Source organism: Mesocricetus auratus, unplaced genomic scaffold, assembly GCF_017639785.1.
Source record: "Mesocricetus auratus isolate SY011 unplaced genomic scaffold, BCM_Maur_2.0 Super-Scaffold_100011, whole genome shotgun sequence".
Classification (NCBI taxonomy): domain Eukaryota; kingdom Metazoa; phylum Chordata; class Mammalia; order Rodentia; family Cricetidae; genus Mesocricetus; species Mesocricetus auratus.
Window position 1 is genome coordinate 30,337,335 of NW_024429195.1, and position 23,878 is coordinate 30,361,212.

Genomic DNA, 23,878 nt, shown 5'->3' on the forward strand with positions numbered 1-23,878 from the left:
CAGTCTTTCTGTCCCCTCTTTCAAGATAGTGCCTACCTTTGGAGGCAGACCTTGTGATGTAGATTTCCCATTTGTGGCTGCCATCCACGAACATCCATTGACATCATTCTCATTTAGTAATCAGAACAATTCACCCAAATTTCTGTTGTATCTACATATTGAGAATAAGGAAAACAGCATCCGGAGGGGTGGAAGGTCTTGGCAATCACACGTGGAGTAAGGATTTGATCCCAGTGCTGTCTGAAAGGAATGCTGTTTTCCTAATCACTATATATGTATATCCCAAGTTAGCTTTTGAATGTTTGTTGATACCAATAGAAGGTTGTCATTAAAATGGAAACAAATTACAAACAATAATTCACTTCTAGTGTGTTTTAATAGCTTCTTAATTGTTGTGAGAAGACACCATGACCAAGACAACTTATAGAAGAGCTTATTTGGAGCTTACAGTTTCAGAGAGTTAGAGTCCATGGCAGCAGGCAGGCAGGCATGGCACTGGAGTAGCTGAGAGTTCACATCTTGATCCATAAGCATGAGGCAAAGAGAGCTAACTGGGAATGAGATGGGTTTTCTGAAAGTTCAAAGCCCCCCACCCCACCCCACCCCCGTCATGATGTGCCTCCTCTAACAAGACCACACCTCCTAATTCTCTCATGAACTGGGAACCATTAATATGAGCCAATGGAGGCTATTATCCTTGAAATCACTACTTGGTATAAGCAGATTAACTTGTCTACTAAAACCCCAGAATAGCCAAGGAAATCATCAGTAAATAAAATCCCTTGGTCTTGTCTAAAATGTTTAAAATTCAAATATGTTGGAGGTTTTCCTCAGCTTCATTAAAAATGGGGTAGGGAGCTGTGCTATTTGCAGCCACTGCGGTAAAGTCTGGTTTCTGAGACTGAGTGGAAATTGATGGCGCTAAAAGTATTCTGTAATTAAGTGAAAACTGTGCTCTGCAGCTCAATTAGTCTGCTGTGACTTAGTTTAAGTGGAAACAGTAAATCCTGCTGAATCTCATTAAGGGAGAGCCCGGCAGCCCCACCTCACTGAAGTTCTGGTTCCTATGGAGGTGGAGTTTACACGTGTACTCGTCTAGTGTGGAAGGCAGGGATGGTGGCCCAGCCGTCCGTGATATGGAAGCCCTCTGTCTTCCCTTCAGATTAGACAGTACTTCAGATCCCAGGGACTCTCCAGAGGGATGTGTGGCTGACTTCCTAAGGATGTGAAGACACTGGCCTCTCTCTCAAATGCTGGGCAGGGTGATGGGAGGCACCGCTTGGTGACCCTTCTCCACTGCAGACTGACTGAACCTGCATCTTTGAAGAGCTGTCAGAAAACAGTCCCAGTGTTTGATCGTCATAAGGCTTAAACGGACTTAAAAGAAAGGGAAAGGGTATTTTTGTTGTTTTAATTTATTGAACAGTTATAAAAGCAAAACTTAACACAGAAAATTCGGGAAATACAAAGTTTGAAGCAAGAACCCCTCCCCTCCATTGGCCTCTCTGCCCTTGATGCTATGGTACTTCCTCATGTTAGCAGGGCTGCTGTGGTTTGAGATTCTTGATGGTGTCTACTAGGAAAGCACATTAAAAAGAACATTTTCTCTTCATCCCCCACCTTAGCCTGCATACCTCAAGGAGGTTCTCTTTGCTTCCAACATCTCAGACATATTGAATGAGGGAAGGCCTCTGCCAGGCGGAACTCAAGAATATTCCAGAACTGACAGAGAAGACATAAAGAACTCCTGCTTATCCAGTAGCTTGGAGTAATCACATTTGCTGACCCTTATTCCCCCAAATGTTGGGTCCAAAATAAATAGGGTCGTGATGGCCATTCAGGCAACTTTAAGGAAGTGCTCTCGTGCCTGGTTGGTGCTGCCTAGGCTGCCAGCAGGGTGAAAGGGATTACCCTTAACCAGGCTGTCACTAGACTCGAGGTCCTGGAGCTGTTTGAGATGGGCAGGTGAGGAGCCTGAACCTCAGCTCCAGACTAAAGGACCACAGAACACTTTCAGCTGCTTCTTCTGCTTTGTCTAAGAAGAACAAATGATTCCCAAGCACCTGGAAAGTAACGTAGCTGGGAAACCAAGTCTGGATGCCCAATACAGTGCTGGGCACAAGGGTCTTCCCATATCTAACAGCCACGGGGCCCAGAGTGATCCCCAGAAGTCACACTGTTTCCCGGCCAATGGGAATCAGTGTTCCAGCCAGGGCACCCCTCCTCCCTTACTCATGATTCTGAGGTGAAATCGCTGTGCTGGGAAACTGCCGGAAGGTGTCCGCCAGTATCCTACAAGTCAGAATCCGCAGCCCCTCCATCTTTCTCTATCCCTGAGAAGTACCACCCTTGCTTAAATGACTCCTAAGTCTCTTGAGAGTCTCACCCCTGTCTCCTTGATCTGGCCACCTAAAGTACTCTCTTCACACTTAATGACTCTGAAGACAGCCAGGAGAAGCTCTTGCAGAGAGCTCTGCCTTAGGCACTCACGCCGCCTTTCATGAAGTAAGAGGGTAGATGACTGGGCTTCCCCGACAGGACGTGCCTCAGAAAAGATGAAAGTACACAGCCGAGCACGAGGCCCCCTCCCCCGCCCCCTTCTTTAGCACCAGGAGGCAAAACTTGACACAAGCAGATGGTCCTATGTAGCTCCAAATGACACTGTAAGGATAAGCGACGCACACTTACTGAAAGTAAAACTAAGTATTTATTGTAGAAATTACTCACAAGATACCAAACAAGTAACCCAGATGAGCCAAGTAGTTTTCCTGCTGCCGAACGGGAAGCCGAACTCCGGGAAAAGAGACCGAGACTTCCTGTGTGCTGTCTTTTGTGCCTTCCCCTGTAACGCCCCCTAGCCATGCCCAAAAGTGGGCCTGGCTAGTGACGTAGTTCCGCCTACGTACGTATACGTCTTTACGTCCAGCCGTATATGTCTTTAGTCCTACCTAAAGTGGGTGTGGTTAGCGGTGTGGTAAACCGCCCTTTTATTACCTCATCTGTATGCGCCTCTAGTAAGTCACATGTTTAATGGCGGCATACAGACTTCCTCCTACAGTCCTAGGCTTGGGAGCCAAGCAGAATTGAAATCCTGTGGCTCCCTCACTGGGGCAATAACTCGGGTTCATTTTCCTCCTGCCATGGTACTTAGCATATGATAAAGTCAATTCTCCCATTTGTGCCCAAGACCACCCAGGTCCCTGCCCAGTCAGCCCAAGAGTGCTGCTCCAATTCTTCATATTCTAGGAGCAACTCAGGTCTGGGCCTACCTTCTTAAAATATGTCTGCTAACACATTTGAAACTGTCTTTAAGTGCTGATGTACCCAATGAAGGATAGCTCAATTTAATATATTTTAACTTCACAATGGTTGATAAGTGACATCCATTCACTGTAAATTGAACTTTGAATTTTGGCCTTCACCTGAACCATCGTCCACATGCAGTAGGGTTCTCTTACTCTGCTGGGCAGCACTCGGAGTCAAGCACACAACAGCCAGAGTTAATTCCCAGTTCTCTGCAGTGAGCTGTGGCATTAAGGAACAATGTTCAGGAGGCTACATTCATTTATAGTATCTTCAACTTGCTGTGGACTTATTTGTTGATAACTCCGACGTAAGCTTAGGAGCAACTGTAGTGTATATTTAGCTGATTCACTGCTATAAATGATGTGAGTGGTTAATTTCTGCTGGAGAAAATTGTAGCTGGGGATGGCCATGTGGTTGGTTGGTAGAGTGCTTGTCTAGAATGTACAAAGCCCTGTCTCTGATCCCCAGCACTGGGTAAACCCAATGTACTGCATAGGTATGTCAGCACTCATGAGTTGGAGGCTGGAGGATCAAAACTTCAAAGTCGTCTTCAGTTACAATAGCTAGTTTGAGGCAAGCCTGGAGTACATGAGAATTCATTAAAATTCAATTAAAATTTTAAAAAAGTCAGGGCTGATCCATTTTGACAGCTGGGTACCCTGTAGGAGATCCACCTGCTTCTGCCTACTCATCCTCCTATACCCATTTGATCTATGAGGCAAATATATCTCTAGAAACGAACCAGGTAAACACAATGTGATTCTCAGTCCACTCTCTTCATTTCTCCTATCTCTTAGTCAGACACGGAGTTCTGGGATAAGATGCAGGCAGAGTGGGAAGAAATGGCCCGGAGGAACTGGATATCCGAGAACCAAGAAGCCCAGAACCAAGTCACCGTGTCGGCCAGTGAGAAGGTAACTCAGTCTGTCCTCACATGCTAGTGAGCGTCTCAGGACTCATCAGACCACATGTCACGGGCCCATCAGCAAATACTTTGTGATGTAGGAGAATCTGTACTCGATGGGAAACAGGCAACCCTGGCGTGTGAGGGTAGCTGCCCTGGAATGAAAAGAAATGTCCCTGTTTATTACTGTTCCTACCCAAACCTGCCAGGGCTCATCATCAGCTACTGGTCCTGGTTATAGAAAACCCAGGTGGTGATTCCAAGGCTTTGGACTGCATTTCACGGTGTCAGCACACTATCAGCAAAGACTGTCATGCAAAAAAAAATGCTCTTCATATGACCAGGGTCACAGCCAAAGGACTACACAATGACACTCTAATGCTAAGAGCTCTGAAGAATAGAAAAGTACAGTGAACCACCAGCCAGATTGCCCAGTAAGTCCCAACTGCTTTGAGATCTCCGCCTTTAAAAACACTTAGTGAAAGGAAGACACTAGAGTTACTACAAGTATGCTGAGAGACAGAAAAATGAATGCTTCTTAAACAGAAAAAATTCATACACACATACAATTGCACACACAGACATATACACACATGTTTATTGATAAAAGTTTGCCTCATGGTTTAGGGATATGGAATAAGTCTCAGTAGTATTCAGTCCTGGATGATGTTCAGGACATTTTACTCAATACAGCAAATACTTGTGTAGCCTGTACTCTACTAGGTAGAGGAGATATGATGGTCAATCTGGTTCTAGGGGACTTACAATGCCATTCAAGTGTCTCTCTTCCCAGTGGTCTCGGTCCTTCAAAACATAAAATTTTAAAGTATCTACCTGCCCCACAAAATATATATATCCAGTATGGGTAGAAAGGGAGGACACTGTGGGTTTCTAGACCCCAGGCTATAATCCACACACCTGAGGCCTGAGTCCACCCATCGCCATGTGCCTGCAAGGTCCTCTGGCTGTTGACACCATGTTTCATCTCTCTGATCATCTATAAAAAACAAAGGCTTCCACTCTTTAGACCACAGTAACTTCATGACCAGGTGTGTTTATATCAGTCACATTGAAAGGATTTTCTGATTGTTTATGCCAGTGAAGCAGCAACAAATAATATTCTCAAATATTACAGGAGATAGTTTAGCCCCAGAGCAGACCAGCTACATATATACAGTCTAAAAAAAACAGTTCTCAAAGTCTAGCATAAGGTAAAAAAAACAAGTGCAAAACAATCCTGAAGAATGAAGTTTTCATTGTAGTTTTATTTAAGAAAAATAAATAAATACATTTTTGAGACAGTGGTTAATTTTGTAGCCCAGGCTAGGCTAGAGTTTACTGTGTAGCCCAGAATGACCTCAAACTCAGGGTGATCCTTCTGCCTCAACCTCCACTGTTCAGAATTCCAGGCATGAGCTACCATATCACTCTCATTTTTTTTAAAAAATCAAAATGTCCATCAGTAAGGGCTGAGTAAATATATTTAGCATGTCTACATAAATCATTTTAGTAACATAGGATAAACACAATCCAAAACTAAGTAGGGTGTAAGTTTCAAGACTGTGTATGAACCTTCTAAGTTGAATATTCATAGAAAATACTAGATGAGTGCTTGCATATTTTGTGTTAAATATTTTCAAATGAAGCAAATGTAATTTTTAAAAATGGATTTTCATTAGGGGCACCTGTATCCCCCAATGAGGCAATAAGTTGTCCAGAGATTTACTGCATGTAAGTAGGAATGAAGACAATGTTGTATTGTGGCCTCTTCTGTGTTACAGGGTTATTACTTCCACACTGAAAACCCCTTCAAGGACTGGCCTGGAGCATTTGAAGAAGGCTTAAAAAGGCTGAAGGAAGGAGACCTGCCTGTCACCATCCTGTTCATGGAAGCAGCAATTCTTCAGGACCCTGGAGACGCTGAGGTGGCATCCCCCTTCACTCTTTCAGACTGGAAAAGCGCCTAAGTGTGCTGAGGGGTCAGGACGAGAAGCGATGCTTCAGGGTATACCCTCACCAAGGTGTACAAAGGAGTTCCCCTGGCTCAGGCTGATCCTCTTAGAAAACTATGCATTACCTCCTTTCTAACCGAGTTTCTAATCTTCACGATCCAGAGCCTCCAAAAATAAAAACTGAGGACAGGAAACACAACAATAGCCAACCTGAGCCAGGCATGGTAGTTCTCACCTTTAATCTCAACACTGTGGGGCAGAGCAGAGGCAAGCAGGCAGAACTCTGTAAGTTCAAGGCTAGCCCAGTCTACGTAAGAGAGGGCTAGGCCAGCCAGGGCTTCATGAGACCATGTATCCATTAAAAATAAATAAATAAAACATGGACATGAGGTTTGCCCATGGAATTTAGGGAGGAATATGGCTTTTGTCTGGGCCTCAAGTCACACCATATATTACCCTTGATGCACTCACCCAACATTTGTAGAACATCTATTGTGTCCTCAAAACTCCTCTGAGTCCTAGCATAAAATGTTGAAGAATTGGGGAAATGTGCCTCGTTAAGAAGACACCTTTGTGGCGCATTCCCAGAGATGAGTAAATAAGAAAGGAATCTAGTCAGTTCAGAGTACAGCTGGAGTGTGTGGCAGGTCCTCCCCAAGGCTGCGTCCCTGTAATTAAGTTTGTTCCCCACAGAGAATCACAGTCAAACTAACTACAATGGCAAACAGTCTGTTTTGTTTTGCAATGCTTTCAGTCTATGTTGTGTGTGTTTGTTTCCTTGTGTTGCTTTGGTTTGGGTTTTTGTTTATTTGGCTGGTGTTTTGTTTTGCTCTGTTTTGTTTTCATAGGCATGGCAGTTTCTTGGTATAACCCAGGCAGAGAATGAAAATGAACAAGCAGCCATTGTCGCCCTCCAGAGGTAGGTCTGGGGGACAGACAGGTAGAACTTTGCCTCTGTGCTCTTCTTTCGAGTGGAGTGTGAAGATTGTCCAAGGCCTGTGCTGGGATGCCACGTTCCAGTCACACACAGTTCTGATGGGATAATTTCCCCACAATGCTTCTGGGTCTACAAGTCAACTCAAGTTCTCTAGAACCAAATAAAAGCTGTACTGAAAGCAGTCAGAAATCAAACTCATTGAATCAACACTTTCAATGCTCTAGGTTTTTGCAACTTCCAAAAGTTTTCTTCAGAAAAAAAAAATGTGTTCAAATTACTGACTGCAGGTGGAGATCGCTTCACATGGAAGGAGGGACAGAGCATGAGTGTAGACCCGCCCACTTAATGAGAGAGCCCTCCTTCCTTTCTTGTATGTACTGTTACTGTAATGCTATAGGAAGGAAGCAAATATGTCTACCCACACATGCTCAACATAATATACAAATGTGTATGGATGTGTACAACTTGTACCTGTAAATTCTAGAACTTCCAAATCTTAAAAGGTAAGATCCCAGGTACTTGGAGTTTGAGGGCTTTACATTCCCAGAATCCTTCATCACAAGACTTGGTAGTTATCTCGAAGTATAAGTTGATTGGGGAGTTGCTCTTTTTTTCCTTGAGAACTGAGAGACACTGGAAATTAGGGGTAGCCAAGGCCTCATAGATCATGTGCAAGAGAGATAGGATTTAAACCCCATCCCATGATGCAAAATCTAGTGCACCCTGAGTCAATCATTCCTAATTCTGCACACAAATGCACAATGGAATTATTTTTTAAGATGCCTTGAAGTCTGAGCCTTGGACACTCTCGGAATTCTGATTGACTTCGTTAGGACTGAGTAAGGAAGCATCATTAGTATTAGAATCTCCCAGGGTTCTGATGCACACTCAGGTTTGCCGCTAGGTTTCTGAGGCACTGGGAACTTACTACTCCAAGTCTTAGGTGGATCCTACCAGGGTCTCCATCATCTGAGGGCTTGCCAGACCTTTCCACGTGAGGTCTCACTGTAGCCCCAGTGCTAGAATGTGTGTAGTGCCAAGTCCCTCTTTTCACTTCTAAATTTGGAAAGTCCTGCTAGAGGTAGCAATAGCCTGGGACATGTACAAGCCTACATTGGTAGTCTAGAAAAAGAGATTTCCCCTCTCTGTTGCGAAACATTGTACAGCCTTTCATCTCACCCAGTTTAGGGGAATTAAGATAATGCAGCCACATTTAAGTAAGTTTCTCTCTGTATCATATAGCAGCTACACTTTAGAAAAGTTTATTAAGGTTATCAAAACCAGATCTGGAAAAATGGGCTCAGTATTTAACAGCATTGGCTGCTCCTGCAGTGGACTCTAGTTAAGTTCCCAACACCTACATGGTAGCTCACAACATCTGTAACTCCATTTCCAGGGGATCCAGTACCCTCTTCTGAACTCCATAGGTACAAGACTCAAACATGGTACATAGATATACATGCAGGCAAAATGCTCATGCACATAAAATAAAATGTTTTTAAAACACAAAGTTACAAATTCAGCTGTCATGAGGATGTTTTAACCACTCTTTTAAAAACCACTCTTTGATCTGGGTACTCATTCAGAGAAATAAAGTACTTTCCAGTTATTTGACATAATTTAACTTTTACAATTTTAATTAATGATTTTTAATTAATAAAGGCTGCATAATTGATCTGTTTTTTCTTCTCTCAAGGTGCCTGGAGTTGCAGCCCAACAACTTGAAAGCTCTGATGGCCTTGGCCGTGAGTTACACCAACACTGGCCATCAACAGGATGCCTGTGAAGCTCTGAAGAACTGGATTAAGCAGAATCCAAAGTACAAATACCTTGTAAAGAACAAGAAGGGCTCTCCAGGCCTCACTCGGCGGATGTCTAAGTCACCAGTTGACAGGTTGTCCTCATTCTGTGTAGAATCCTATTACTGTGACAAAATACCTGAGATAAGCAACTTATAAAGAAAATGGTTTCTTTAAGCTTACATTTTTGAAGGGTTAGACAATGGTCAATTAGCCTATTGTTTTAAGAACTGTTATGAGAACGGGCAGTGGTGGCACACGCCTTTAATCCCAACACTCTTGGGAGTCAGAGGCAGGCGGATCTTTTTGAGTTCAAGGTCAGCCTGGTCTTACCTTATGGTGACTGGGAAGAAAGGGGAGATAGCAAGGTTTCCCCATATCCCATCAAGCTTTGCTTCCATGACCTAACTTCCATCAGGCTCCACTTCTCAAAGGCTCTACCACCTTCCTACAGCACTACAGGCTGGTATTTGTGGGGGACACATAGCTCAACCCCAGAAGCTGTCCTTTAGACATAATGACCTGCGTTATGGCCATTCATAGACATATGGTCATTCAAGTACCATATCTCAAATCCAAGTGCGTTGGGATTTAATGCCAATACGCTGAGAACTGTAGTTGCATACACTTGGGTCCCTTGTTGGAGGAAATCATAATTGAATGTCATTGAATCCTTGCTCAGCTCAGCTTTAAGGATCAAACACTGGGTCAATGGCACTCTCCCATGAGGGCCTTACTTAACATAGCTTGTTTATGTGTTTTGTTGAGTATTTGTGACAATTGACCGTGTTGTTTTCATAGTCCAGTATGTCCAGTATATAATCCCAATATATATTCATTATTTTTTAATTTTTATGCATATGGGAATTTTGCCTGGATATAGATCTGTGCCTGGTGCTTGCTGTAACTGGGGTGACAGACCATCGTTAGCCACCATGTAGACGCTGGGAATCAAGCCCAGATCTTCCACAAGAGCAATAAGCACTCTTAGGCACTGAGCTATTGCTCCAGCCCCTAAACTATTTTAAGGAAAACATTTCAATCTGGGGGAAGGGCAGTTAAGAGCCCATGGTTCTCTTCCAAAGGACCCAAGTTCAGTTCCCAGCAACCATATCAAACACTACCCAACCGCCTGTAGCTGTAGTTCCAGGTGATTCAACTCCCTGGGCACTAAATCAGATTCTTCCTTCATAGCTCTGTTCTGGAAGGGGTGAAGGAATTATACCTGGAAGCTGCCCACCAAAATGGCGACATGATAGACCCGGACCTGCAAACAGGTCTTGGAGTTCTGTTCCACCTGAGCGGGGAGTTCAACAGAGCAATCGATGCATTTAACGCTGCCTTAACTGTTAGGCCAGAGGTAAGGAATCCCAGCATAGCTAAACACCCTGGGGTGAGGGTGGGGACACACTTATAACAAGCAAGCTTTCATGGGCGATTCTCTCTGTACTTTCCTTCTACGTTTTATCTCTGCTGCTGGTAAGTTCAAGTGCAGACGATAAACCGTGCAACTGCCCATACCAAAATGCCTAAAACGGAAGCATTAATTATGGGACATCAGATAACCACTGCTCTTCAAAAGCCCTTTTCACCAAGTTAACCAGGGAGAAGTTTTAATAATTCAGCTCATTACAGACCCTTCAGCCATCCTGCTTCACTGGTCAAGGGAAGAGGGGGGGAGCACTACCATGGTGCTCCTGGGCATGAGCTAGCTCTGGTCTTTCTCATAAGGATTACTCACTGTGGAACCGTCTTGGGGCAACCCTGGCAAATGGAGACCGCAGTGAGGAAGCTGTGGAGGCCTACACGAGAGCACTGGAGATCCAGCCAGGCTTCATCCGCTCCAGATACAACCTGGGGATCAGCTGCATCAACCTGGGCGCCTACAGGTGAAGTACCTAAGCTATCTGGGGGCCCAGCGCAAGCCTGTGCGAAACATTAAGAGTCCAACCTTTAATTCATCCATTTAAGAGAAAAAAGAATCGTGGAAATGGAAAGACCCAGGGGGATCTGATAAAACAGCCTTGGGAGGTTCAGAGCCAGTGTCTGGCAAAGCCAAGCCAAGAATACAGTTGTTCTAAATGTGATGTGCAGATAGAATTAGTTAGGGAAGAAAAATTACATGGTAGATTTATTATTTAAAATACAAGAAGGTTGTTGTTTAAAATGCCCTGGCATAATTATAGGCCCAAAAAGCTGCAGAGACATTGAACATCCAGGATCTCAGCTGTTCCCACCCCCACCCCCACCCCTACACTCACCCTCACCCTTACCCTCCCTCACCCCCACTCACCCCACCCTCACCCCACCCTCACCTCACCCTCATCCCTACACTCAGCCTAACCCCTACACTCACCCTCATCCCTACACTCACCCTCACCTCACCCTCACCCCTACACTCACCCTAACCCCTACACTCACCCTCACCCCTACACTCACCCTCATCCCTACACTCACCCTCACCCTTACCCTCCCTCACCCCCACTCACCCCACCCTCACCCCACCCTCACCTCACCCTCATCCCTACACTCACCCTCATCCCTACACTCACCCTCATCCCTACACTCACCCTCATCCCTACACTCACCCTAACCCCTACACTCACCCTCATCCCTACACTCACCCTCATCCCTACACTCACCCTAACCCCTACACTCACCCTCATCCCTACACTCACCCTCACCCCTACACTCACCCTCATCCCTACACTCACCCTCATCCCTACACTCACCCTCACCCTTACCCTCCCTCACCCCCACTCACCCCACCCTCACCCCACCCTCACCTCACCCTCATCCCTACACTCAGCCTAACCCCTACACTCACCCTCATCCCTACACTCACCCTCATCCCTACACTCACCCTAACCCCTACACTCACCCTAACCCCTACACTCACCCTAACCCCTACACTCACCCTCATCCCTACACTCACCCTCATCCCTACACTCACCCTCATCCCTACACTCACCCTAACCCCTACACTCACCCTCATCCCTACACTCACCCTAACCCCTACACTCACCCTAACCCCTACACTCACCCTCACCCTTACCCTCCCTCACCCCCACTCATCCTCACCCCTACTCTCACCCTAACCTACACTCACCCTCATCCCTACACTCACCCTAACCCCTACACTCACCCTAACCCCTACACTCACCCTCATCCCTACACTCACCCTAACCCCTACACTCACCCTAACCCCTACACTCACCCTCATCCCTACACTCACCCTAACCCCTACACTCACCCTAACCCCTACACTCACCCTCATCCCTACACTCACCCTAACCCCTACACTCACCCTCATCCCTACACTCACCCTAACCCCTACACTCACCCTAACCCCTACACTCACCCTCACCCTTACCCTCCCTCACCCCCACTCATCCTCACCCCTACTCTCACCCTAACCTACACTCACCCTCATCCCTACACTCACCCTAACCCCTACACTCACCCTAACCCCTACACTCACCCTCATCCCTACACTCACCCTAACCCCTACACTCACCCTAACCCCTACACTCACCCTCATCCCTACACTCACCCTAACCCCTACACTCACCCTAACCCCTACACTCACCCTCATCCCTACACTCACCCTAACCCCTACACTCACCCTCATCCCTACACTCACCCTAAACCCTACACTCACCCTAACCCCTACACTCACCCTCACCCCTACACTCACCCTCACCTTCACCCTCGCCCTTACCCTCCCTCACCCCACCCTCACCTCACCCTCACCCCTGTACTCACCCTCACCCCACCTTCACCCCTACCGTCACCCCTGCCCTCACCCCCACCATCACCCCCACCCGCATTCTCAGGATGCTTTTATACTTCCTACAAATGCTAAAAAGGCCAAAACTTTTAGTTAATGTGAGCTTTATCTATGAAAAGTTGTGGTGTCAGAAATTAAACTAGAGCATTTTAAGAGATTCCTTGAAAAGTAGTAAAACATTGCAAGTCAACAGAAATGACATGCTTTACAAGAAACTACTTCCCAAACCAAGCTGTGCCAAGAAAAGAAGAGCGGCCCGCACTGGAAATCCCTTTAGCTCCTGCTTCCTCGAGGCCGGTTCCCCGCCTTGGTATTCTGTCTGTGGCACCTCACTGCTTGAGCAGGTGACAGAGCAGATACGGGGTGAAAGTGAAAAGGTCACGTGCCGCCTCAGTTTCCTAATGAAAATCCCAAAACGGCCTCTACTGCCCCGCTATTGACTTAACTGAACCTCTGCAAAGGAATTTACCTGAAGGTCGCAGCCAGGACCAAAGGCCAGCTGCTGTAACAAAGAAGAGCAGTTCCAGATCTCTGCCACTGCCAGGCAAATCTAGGCCACCTTGCTTTTTCTCCCCTTAAAGACAGGTGGCCTAGATCACCTCTGCACACAGACAGAGGCCCCAGTCATTCCCGGAGCAGAGGAGATGCATCCAATTAGCTGTGGTGGCATTGGTCTCCCTCTGCTACATTTTCCTGATCTCTTTCTGGCCCCAACTCTATTTGACCATAGCTGTTCACAAGAGAAAAACCAGGGAGCCTGAAAGTCACCCCTGGGGAGCCCACTCGCCCTGGAGAGGAGACACTGTTTATTTTGGTGTGCTGACTCTGGGATTCACCGCGGTTTAAGATGTGCCTCTCTCTCCCTTTTTAGAGAAGCGGTAAGCAACTTTCTCACTGCCCTCAGTTTGCAAAGAAAGAGCAGGAACCAGCAACAAGTCCCTCACCCTGCCATCTCGGGGAACATCTGGGCTGCCCTCAGAATTGCTCTGTCACTGATGGACCAGCCAGAACTCTTCCAGGCAGCCAACCTTGGTGACTTGGATGTCCTCCTAAGAGCTTTCAACTTGGATCCTTAAAGGAAAAGGAGGGAATACAGAATAAGCCCTCATCTGCTATTATACTTAAAAGGGACAAAACTATTTTATTATGGATTTCCAAAAAAAAAGAGATTTTTTTAAAGGCTAAAGCAGAGAGTCAAAAGGCTGTGGTCATATAACCCAAGGGAATTGATTACTATAGACAATCCCTAGCCTCTGTTCAGATCCAAAAGCACAAAGTCAAGGTTGGGTTCAAGAACTAAGATTCTCCAAACAAGCCAAGATAAGGTCACCATGTATACTCCTCCAAGTTACAAGTGGACTTTGAGTTAGTCCCTCCCCAGTCACAGCTGGTGGACTCACAGCTGGTGGCCCATCTGAGGAGCCTGCCTGTTCATGGGGCCTAGCAAGACAGTTTGTCTGCGGGCAGTGAACTCAGGCTGACTCAAAGGTGTCTGCGCCTTTCGAGAGACTGAACATAGTCTGGGCCATTGGCGCATGCACACATACAGCCCGAGTTAAGGCAGACATCGCTTCCCCCTCCTCCTTTCAACTTTTTACTGTAAGCCGTTGTTTCCAGAGAGAGAAAGCGCTTTGCTGGCAACAGCAGTTTTTGCACTAGACGTTTTTGCTGTTCCCAATGAAATCCTGTCTAGGATTGTAAATAAGCACTTTAATATCTTATTTATGCCTTGCTGGGCTTCGGGTTTGTTGCTTGGCTTCTAACTTGGCGGAGGGTGGGGACTAGAAGATTTGAGACAGATTTGTTAGCTCAATGGACCAAATAAAAAAATGACAAGAGTTTTTCTTAGTGTAGGGTTTTGAAGGCGTGTTGGCACAAAGTGTAAATGTGTTAAACCCAGTTTCCTTTGCGTGCTTTCTGGGACTCTGTGGATCTCAGTGGGAAGCAAGATTCTGCCTCAGCATTCTCCCTGCAGAAGGAAGCTTGGCAATCCTGTGATTTCTAATGGGTTTGTGTTAACTTGTTTTCATACCCTGTTTTCTGGCTTTCTAACTGCCCTGCACAAGATACTCCTTTTAAACTGTTGCTATTTTAAATGGTATTTCTTAAGCGTGATAAATACATTTTTCCTAAAGTTGATGTGTTTCCTCAATTCCATAAGAGCCCACACTGTCCACCTCCTGGAGTTGTGAGGGACAGAAGGTCACATGTGTGACTGAGCTGCACTGGGTGGCAGAGTTGTCTCTGAAGAGGCGCCCCTTGGGCTCTAATTTAAACACTCAGCAAGAGTCAGGCCTTTTCCACTGGCAGAGACACCTTATTTAATGGTTGGTCTTCCACGTATTTCTTCAGCTTACTTTGTGGGTGTTTGGGACTCAGTGATAAATTTGTGGGTGGTTGGAGCTCAGTGGTTATTTCAAAAGATACACTTACGAAGAATTAGAATAATGTTGGCAAAAGACTAACCAAAATACCATTTTGCTTGGCTCTGATGTTAGCAAATTTCCCTGTTTTTCTTCACGTGTGCCCTTCCCACCTCCAGACTCTTCCTGGAAGTAGCCTGGTCCCAACTTTTTCATGTTCTTTGCTTACTAAGAGCTCACCCCACCAACAACTGTCGCTACCAAAAACCATATTTTGAGTCAAAGCGGATTAATTAACTATGTAATTATCTACTCCTGGTTGAAAATGTGCCCAGAGGCTGACTGAGCCCCTCCATCACTGTGGAGTCCTCTGGATTGTGAGAGACCTGAAGTTCACAGGCATCCATTCCTGGGCACGGCAACAACTCATGCTAGCCTTTAGCAGCTGAACCATCTCTCCATCCATGGTTCATGCTTTCTATTAGTCTGGGCAGCAAAGGAAAGGTCAAATGTATTTTGAAGAACAGATTTTCTAGACCAGTGGTTCTCAACTTGTGGGTCACAACTCCTTCGGTAAAATTCTATCTCCAAAAATATTTATATTATGATTCATAACAGTGGCATTGCTATGAAGTAACAATGAGAATAATTTTATGGTTAGGGGGTTACCACAGAAAGAAGAACTGTATTAAAGGGTCACAGCATTAGGATGGTTGAGAACCACTGCTCTAGACTGTTAGAAACACTGGGAAGACCTCTTCGGACCAGACTGTAGACTATCAGCTTGAATGTTGCTGATAGTGTTGTGACCATTCCTACCTCCTTCCTCACTCCAAGTGTCACCTGTTGGCCACCTGATTTGATTCCCTCAGAGACCCTCCCAAGCCTGTAAACAAAAAGGTTCAAAGCAACCTTCATGGCCATTCTGTTCATAACACTCCCCAGGCCCTGGTCTTGCAAGGATAATGACCTACCACACCCTCAGCCCAATCACTTCACACAGGAGCTGAGTCTTAGCCTGACTAGCGCAAATGTGGGGAGTTTCATTTCATTTGACTGTTGCTAAGTAGCGCCACATATCGTGGCCCAAGTTTATTTTACCGAGATACCAAGTAACTTCAAACTCTAGGGAGTTATGTTAGAAGACAGTTGACAATTATCCACCTCACCATTATATAACATTTTGTAGAACATTTTGTGGACTTTCTCCAATCTGTTAGTTAGTTCTGTCCATAACAATTAAGATTTTTGTAGACTACCACCTATCGGGAAGTCCAAAATTATTTGCCTAAGAGGGAAAGAGTTGCACTTCGCAATGCTATGGTGATGATAATAAGTACAAACCAATAACTAAAAAGTAGAACCTTGTATAAACAGAGCCATAGCAGACATTAAGCAATGAGACTTTAGTGTCTTTCCCATGGCATTGGCATCTTTTCGTGGTATTTTTAAATGCAGAAGTGTCGAGGACTTTTCATTTTCACAGCAAGAAATCTGCCTTTTGTCTTTCTGTTTGAAATTCTTTTGAGGTCCTGGGGGAGGATCTTAAGGATGGTACTCATTCATACAATGGCCACTCAGTAGCTTCCAGGGACTGATTTTGCCAGTAAATTGGATGAAAATGTAGAGAAAGCCATTAATCACTGCTGAGTTTCAAAATGTTACAAGTTTTGATAGAACATCTGTATGCAAAGAAGAGGCAGAAGAAAAAGGGACTGGAGATGTAGCTCAGTGCATCCCAGAACTACATAAACCAACCACGGTGGTATAAAGCTGCAGTCTCAGCACTTGGGACATGGAAGCAGGAAGATCAGGTGACTACAGTCATGCTGGACTCTAGGAGACCATGTACAGCTGAGGAGTAAGGAACCTTCTAACCCAATCATTCTCGGTAACTCTGCATTCTCTGTACTTCATCCCAACAGCCCTCCCTACAACCCACCGGAAACTTTAATATCTAACAATGAAGTGCACTTCCCAGCCAGTCTGATGTCTGCCAGAATTGGGTAGGAACATCCAGAATACACTCACTCTCAGACTTCCATGCCATTTCTATTTATATTGAGAGATCATGCTGACTCTTAGATCAATATCCAAATTCTCTTTTAGATAAGTCGTGCTGGCGTATCCTCACCATATGGAAAAGGCTTGACTGTAATTGTAGCTCATCTCACAGTTCCCAAACCCCTCACCATAAAGTTTATCTGTGCACTCCTGGGGGACCAGAGGAAAGTGGATGGTCACTCTGTGTCCTCATCTCTCTGCTTCCACACAGTGGAATTAACTTAGCACTGCGATGGTGGTAGTATTTTCTTTCCTGTCCTGACATGCTTCTAGAAGCAGTCTAGAAACCAGGTTTTTGGAATATTTAATTCATGTGCCATCTTTCTAAGACCTTTTATTTTGAAAATGAAGACACAGGCAACACCCACAACTTCAACCTTGTAACATAGCTTCAAACCGGTTCCCTATGCAAATGTTCCTGCACAATGCCCTTCTCATCCCACTATTTACAGGACTGGCTGAATTAAGCTGTTTTGAACTAAGAAGTAGATACGTATATTTTTAAAGAATGTTCATAGATCAACTCTGGCATAAAGTTTGTAAAAAGGCAATTTTTAAAAAGCAAAACATATAACCTCAGGTACAAAACTATTGCATGCATCAGTACTTAAAAATCCGCCTATGACTATTAACCAAAGCATGCAGGATACTTTACCAAATGTAAACTGGCCCACTTGCCCTGTGCATGACTGGTGTCATAGGCTAGCTTGTCTTTCCACTCTTCTCAACAAACAAGCACTTCCTAGTGTTCCAGTATTTTCTATGTGCTTCCCCATCTCACCCTGCAGACGGTTAGCCTGCTATCACATTGGCAATGACTGATGATCACAGGTTGGCACATACCCTGTTACTGACAGTCCCAGCTCAATCTTCTGAGGGATCCAGGTATAGACATGGGTCCTTAAAAACCCATGTGAAGCTTGACAGAGCTAAAACTGTGACAAAGACATACAGTTGTCTCTGCACACGAAGCTCTAAATTCCTGATAGTGTATTTCAAGGTTTCTTTTCAAAAAGTTTAGGGAAAATTTTGAAAACATTGGGATTCTAACTTTTTCGGGGAGGTTCAAGTGATGCCATGCACACGGAGATTGCCCTGAGACAAAGTGGAGATGGGGCCTTTGTTTCCCATTGGGATAGTACGTCACAGAGTAGAGGGTAGGTTACTGTTCTGTTTGCGAGGTCAAAGTCCCTCTCCCTTCGGAAACTAGATTTGATCAGCCTGACCGAAAACACTCCAGGGGTAGGGAGATGATTCTATAGCCAATGTCTTCTCTCTGTCTTTTCCTAAACCCCAGTTTTATGAAAAGGCTGGGAAGTCTAGTGGGACCAGTGCTGGGGACATAGTCCTACTGGTTTACTGCTTGTCTCCCATGCACACAGCTGTCGGTTTGATCTGGGCATGGTGGCACACATCCATAATCTCAGCAAGTGGGAGGTGGGGGCAGGAAGGTCGGGAATTCAAGGTCATCCTTGGCCATATGGAGCACAAGACCATCCTGTGCAATATAGGACACTGTCTCAAAAAAATTAAAAGGACTTTGATTTGCGTCATATGTGAAAAACAACATTTTTTACCCTTTCATAATGTCCCGTGCCCTCCCACACACAAGCCCAGAGTCTACACACTACTCTTTCCCCACACAGAGAAAGACCATGGTGTGCAGGCAGTAAAAAATTAAGAGGAAAGCACCAGGAAATCAAAGTGTGAGGCTTAATAGTTTCTCACACTGCACATAGATGCTGCAGTTGCTACAGAAACACCAAGTGAAATGCTCTGGAGACCAGTGCCCCAGCCTCAGGACCAAGTGAAATGCCTGGAGACCAGTGCCCCAGCCTCAGGACCAAGTGAAATGCCTGCAGACCAGTGCCCCAGCCTCAGGACCTCCAGAGCCAGGGAAAGGGTAGCTGAGTATCCCTCAGCAAGACAGAGAGACAGCACTAGAGAAACTTCACTGAAATGCATCTTTGAGGTTGGTTTGGTTTTTTTTTTTGATTGATGGGAGAGGGACTGGCAGGCACACGGTAGAAAACTGGGTATCTGCCATCCTCACTGAGACTCAGGACATTCTTTCATAGGGATTTTGAGAGGACTGTGCCCTGTGATCAGCGAGTTCATGACCATCATGTTACCATCAGTAAAGACACCACAGCCTAAAATCAGCCTTTCTTCTCCGCTTCATCATCCGACCCAAGCCCTCCTCGACTTTCATTACCTAACTGTTTACATCAGTTGAAAAAAATAGCTGAATAATTCAGTAACTTTTTACAACCTGTAAGAAGTGTTTATTAACTATTTAGAAACATTTCTATCTATTTTATATATCTATGAATACTGCATATCTAGTCTAACCTAAAAATTGTGTTTTAAGAAAAGTGCCATGATGCTTTCCTTACTGTGCTCAATATCTTTAAAAATCTGGGAGTTTCATCTTCAGGCTGACATAGGTAACAGAAAAACTGAACTTTAAAAGTTTACACTGAATTTCTAAATTAATACCAACCCCAAATTAAGTTATCTGTAGTCAACTAATGGCAAGGGAGATTTGAATATTATTGGCATACTCTGAGATAATGTTTCTATGGCACAGTGAATGCACGCAGCCTACGCTGTCATGTAGTAAGCCCTTGTCATAGTCTTTCTCTGCATTGCCTTTGGAAATAAAACTACTATAAAAATAACCACTTGTCCTACTGATGTGTTAATTCACTCAGATGACTTATAATTCGCAAAATACTGAGCCTGAGGTAGTACGTTCATACCTTATTGAAGGCACACCTTCCTTTTTCACATTATTAACCTGTATTTACATCTGTGCGGTTTAAAACTATGTTTCCAAATAAATTTTCTGTGGCTTTATGGTCTTTTCAGGACTCTCTCAAGATGGGATTTCAGGTCAGAACCACTTAAAGCCAAGTAGAAACCAATTACTACTGCTTTAAGAAATATCTTTCATTGAGTATCACTACATATAATTTTGCATGAATCATCTGGAAAGCAGAATGCATTTGTAGATGAACCACAAATCTTGAAAACTGTTTCCTTTGTTAATTTTTTAAGACTAAAATATTAACCTAAAATTGAAATTTGTGATCTTTTTAAATAAAAGCATTAAAATATGTGTCACTTGAGGTTCTTTCTTGGAGGGGGTCAGTCTGACAATAATTTGAACACTGACAGCATGCAGGCCCCATTCTAGTATAAGATGCAGCTAGACCAAACCAGTAAGAAGGCATGTGTGCCTAGCGGGAGGAAGGGACAGTGGGATACTGTGAGAGGACTTAGGTCCTTATTTCCAGGTGGCCAGAAAATAGGGGACATGTGGGCTGCAATTCAAACCAAGAACCAGCAAAAAGGAGTGGGAGACAACATTCCTGGGAGAGTCAACAACTAGGACACTAAGGTGGGAATGAGCTTGGTGTGCCCTCAGGAGCAAAGGAAACCAAGGCAGCAGGGGCTGGAAGCAAGGAGGCTTTAGGAGATGCCCATTGGGTTGGGGAATCCTGGGAGACCTTCTCAGAGCAGGGCAAAGGGCAGAGCTCCCCACCCAGCCCTAAAGCCTGTTTCCAAAGCAAAGTCATTCTGGCCTGGTTAGGTTGACAGTGAAGGTAGCTTCAAGCACGGGGCCAAGACGGGGGCTCACGCCTCCTCTACACTTCTCCCTGTTGATCTCAGGTGGTTCTTGGCCCTGGTGGCTTCCAGTCTTTCCTCCAAAAAGTCAAGGTGTACATTTTCCCTCCCTGCTTCACAGTTAGGTGATACAGCACACTAATGTAGGGCACTGGAGCCTTATTCTCACCTCACATTAACTCGGGGCTCTCTTAAAAGCCTCCTACCTCCACTTTAAACATCAGCTATTGTTCCAGAAATAGCTGCATCTCTCCACGTGTATGCAACACCAGCCAAAGACGTAAGGCATTCTTTACGATTTTGTTTGTGTGTGTACATGTTCCTGTGTGTACAAGTGGAGGGGGTATGCATGTGCATTTAGAGGCCATAGGTCAACCTTGGGTGTCTTTGAGGTCACGATTCTAAACTCTGTGTGTGCTTGGCACTTTTCTGCATGTGCCTGTGTGCAGAGACCAGCAGAGGGCATCGGATCTCCTGGAGCTGGAATGATGGGCCTTTCTGAGGTGTCCTGGCACAGGTTCTGGGAACTGAATTCCCAGTTTTCTAGAAGAGCAGTATTCTAAATCTGAGTCATCTCTGCATCCCCCACCTACCTTAGTTTCTTGAGTCAGGGTCTCACTGATCCTGGAACTCACAAATTCAGGAAGACTAATTGACCAAAGAGCTCCAGGGTTCCTCTTGTCACAACCCCCACCCCAGCAGTAGGACTATATACAGGTAAACGTCACAGTAGCTTTTATGTAGGTGCTGAGAATCTGAACTTAGGTCCCCATGCTGTGTGGAAAGCACTTTCATGACTGAGCCATTTCCTCAGGCCCTCTTCACAGGCTCCCTAAACTGTACAGAAAGCACTTACATGTTTATTTAATAATAGTAGTAGTAGTATTACTAACTTTACAATCCACAAAAAACTGCTTCCTGGCTGGTTTTGTTTTGTTTGTTTGTTTATTTTTGTTTGTTTTAGAGTGGTTTGGGTTTTGTTGCTTTTGTTTTCGATGCTGAGAATTCAGCCCAGAGCTTTGTACAGGCTAGGTGAGCATTTCACTACTGAATACTCTAGCTCCTGGTAATCATAGCCTTGCATCTTGCCTTGGGAAAATGATGGCTAATTCTAGTGCTCCTCTTTGTAGAATCAAAGTACTAACCCACAGTAGGCTGCAAATTGGAATTTACTCACTTGAGCTTTGATGAGTGTAGGCAGGCTCCCCTGGTACAACCTGCTGACCTGCCTGGGTCAGATCCTTGTAGGTGCCATTTACCCAAGGGACACCTTGTCCCCCGCTTCCCCCACTGTTAATTTTACCCACTCCATAATTGAGTTTTGCAAACTGTGGTCAAGTGGGGGAAGGTCCCTCGCATTCAACGCTGCCTGAAAGGTGAAGCTGACCTCCAGGCCTGCCAAACCCGGCCCAGGAAAAGGGAGGCTTCAGAGAAACAGCCAGGGCACTAACCAAAATCTGCTTTTCATTTAAAACTGAGACTCAAAATCATCCAGATAGTGTGATGCATGGCACCATTCCAAAACTCAGGAAGCTGGGCAGGAGGACTGTGGTCTGGAGGCCAGTCTCAGCCTCATAGGCAGACCCTGTCTCAAAAGAAAAAAAAAAAAAAGAAGTGAAGGCAATATTGCAATATTACTACAAGTGCCACCCCATTGAATGACAGGGCTGATCATTGATCTGCTGGTTAGTGATGTCCCCTACCTCCCTCACTGTATCACGTGCATCCCTCCCAAACCTGCACGCGCAACCTCCCCCAAATAGAGAAAGATTGCTTTGGCCAGAGAAAGGTAAAGCTGGGGAGGGAGGGCGCCATCTGCTGGTGCTGGCTTCCCTCCCTCCCATTTCCCTCTCTCTATTACTCTACTGTAGCCCCCACTCTGGCATAAGACCCCATCCCACTCACCTGTTCTGGCACCTGGGACCTGCAACTCCTCCGTTGTTTCTTGTCGGCTTCCAAAGGCGGTTTGCTGTTTGCTCACCTCGTTTCTCACACTTGAGAACTAACACCTTCTTGGCCCTGCGCTATGCACACCGCCACCTATCAGCCACCACGACTTCTCTCCTTAGAGCAAAAAACCTGAAGCGTCCTGTGTTTACAATCTGCAATTTTCTCCTCACATCTCCCCTCCGTCCTTACTCTCATATCATCCAGCCTAAACAAGAGCTAGTCCTAAACTTCAGTCAGATAGGCCATTGTTCTGTGGAAGCCCCTGAAAGTTCTATAGTCTGGGGTCCTACCCACCCCACACCCAGGACAGCTGACCCCCCCATCCCATCATGCTCACTCCCCTCTCTTCAGCCCTGCTGACTCTTCGCTGCTCATATGACAGAGCAGACATGCCATCACTGGGGGCCTCCACACTAATTCCCCCAAATTCCCACTTGGATTGCTCCTTCTCCTGCAAGTCTTGGTCCAGATCTCATATTACAATGCCATACCATCCCTGGGTACCTTTTATCAGAATCAGCCCCGGTGCCCCACGCCATGTTCCCACAGCACTCCGTATCTTTTCACACACTGGAGAACAAATTCGGATGTTGTACGTTTAACATCTGAGGTTGCTAGGAAACTAATTCAACAAAGGCAAGGAGCATGCCTACTTTATTTACAGGCACACTGTAAGGAAAATGACACATAGAAACATGGTAGATGCTTGTTTATTACAGGGCGCACAGATTAACAAGCCAGCTGGCTGAATGAAAATCTCCAGGAAAGTTTGTTTGGAAAGCAGTCATTAACTATGGTGCAATATTTATTTTAAAAATACCTTGGACTGAAACAAGGACTCAAGTCCCAAGGGCTCCAAGAACCATTTGGGCTAATGTGGTATGCTGTGTCCACCAAACTGTCGTATGTTTTTCATATCTCATCTGAGGAGTCATTGTATGATGAGAGATCAAGTCACACTTTTGCAAGTCAGGTGAAAGGAATCTGATGTTGAACCTGTATGCCCCGTCCCTGACATGCTACCTCCCTACTGCCCCACTTTAAAAATGACTGGCCACCTGCTAAGGGAAATTTCACCTTTTCCTATTATATTTTCCCGCTATGACTAAAGTCTGTCACTGGCTGCCATGGAAAAGCTGAGCTAAAGATTCCACAGTGTTGTTGTTAAATGACGAGAAGGGCA

At 45.3% G+C, this 23,878-nt stretch overlaps 1 protein-coding gene and 1 long non-coding RNA gene across 14 annotated transcripts in view; one reads left to right on the top strand and one right to left on the bottom strand.

The window, feature by feature from the left end:
* Pex5l (peroxisomal biogenesis factor 5 like) overlaps positions 1–20,236 on the top strand; it is a 206,225-nt gene extending 185,989 nt beyond the window's left edge. For all 12 annotated transcript variants that reach the window (XM_021226914.2, XM_013113124.3, XM_013113126.3 and 9 more), the window contains 7 exons: positions 4,104–4,220; positions 5,992–6,135; positions 7,011–7,081; positions 8,796–8,993; positions 10,093–10,258; positions 10,630–10,787; positions 13,560–20,236. In XM_021226914.2, the coding sequence (XP_021082573.1) occupies positions 4,104–4,220; positions 5,992–6,135; positions 7,011–7,081; positions 8,796–8,993; positions 10,093–10,258; positions 10,630–10,787; positions 13,560–13,764 (1,059 nt within the window). In that variant the 3' untranslated portion in view covers positions 13,765–20,236. The remainder of the gene's footprint in view (positions 1–4,103; positions 4,221–5,991; positions 6,136–7,010; positions 7,082–8,795; positions 8,994–10,092; positions 10,259–10,629; positions 10,788–13,559) is intronic.
* On the bottom strand, positions 8,719–23,259 carry LOC121143215. 2 transcript variants are annotated; one of them, XR_005880404.1, is made up of 3 exons: positions 23,200–23,259; positions 22,651–22,769; positions 8,719–9,023 (listed from the first exon to the last, which is right to left on the bottom strand). It is a non-coding gene; the product is annotated as an uncharacterized LOC121143215 (long non-coding RNA). The 2 variants fall into 2 exon arrangements; XR_005880403.1 differs by lacking the exon at positions 23,200–23,259 and having other exon boundaries at positions 22,651–22,976.
* Between the last annotated feature and the right edge of the window lie 619 nt (positions 23,260–23,878).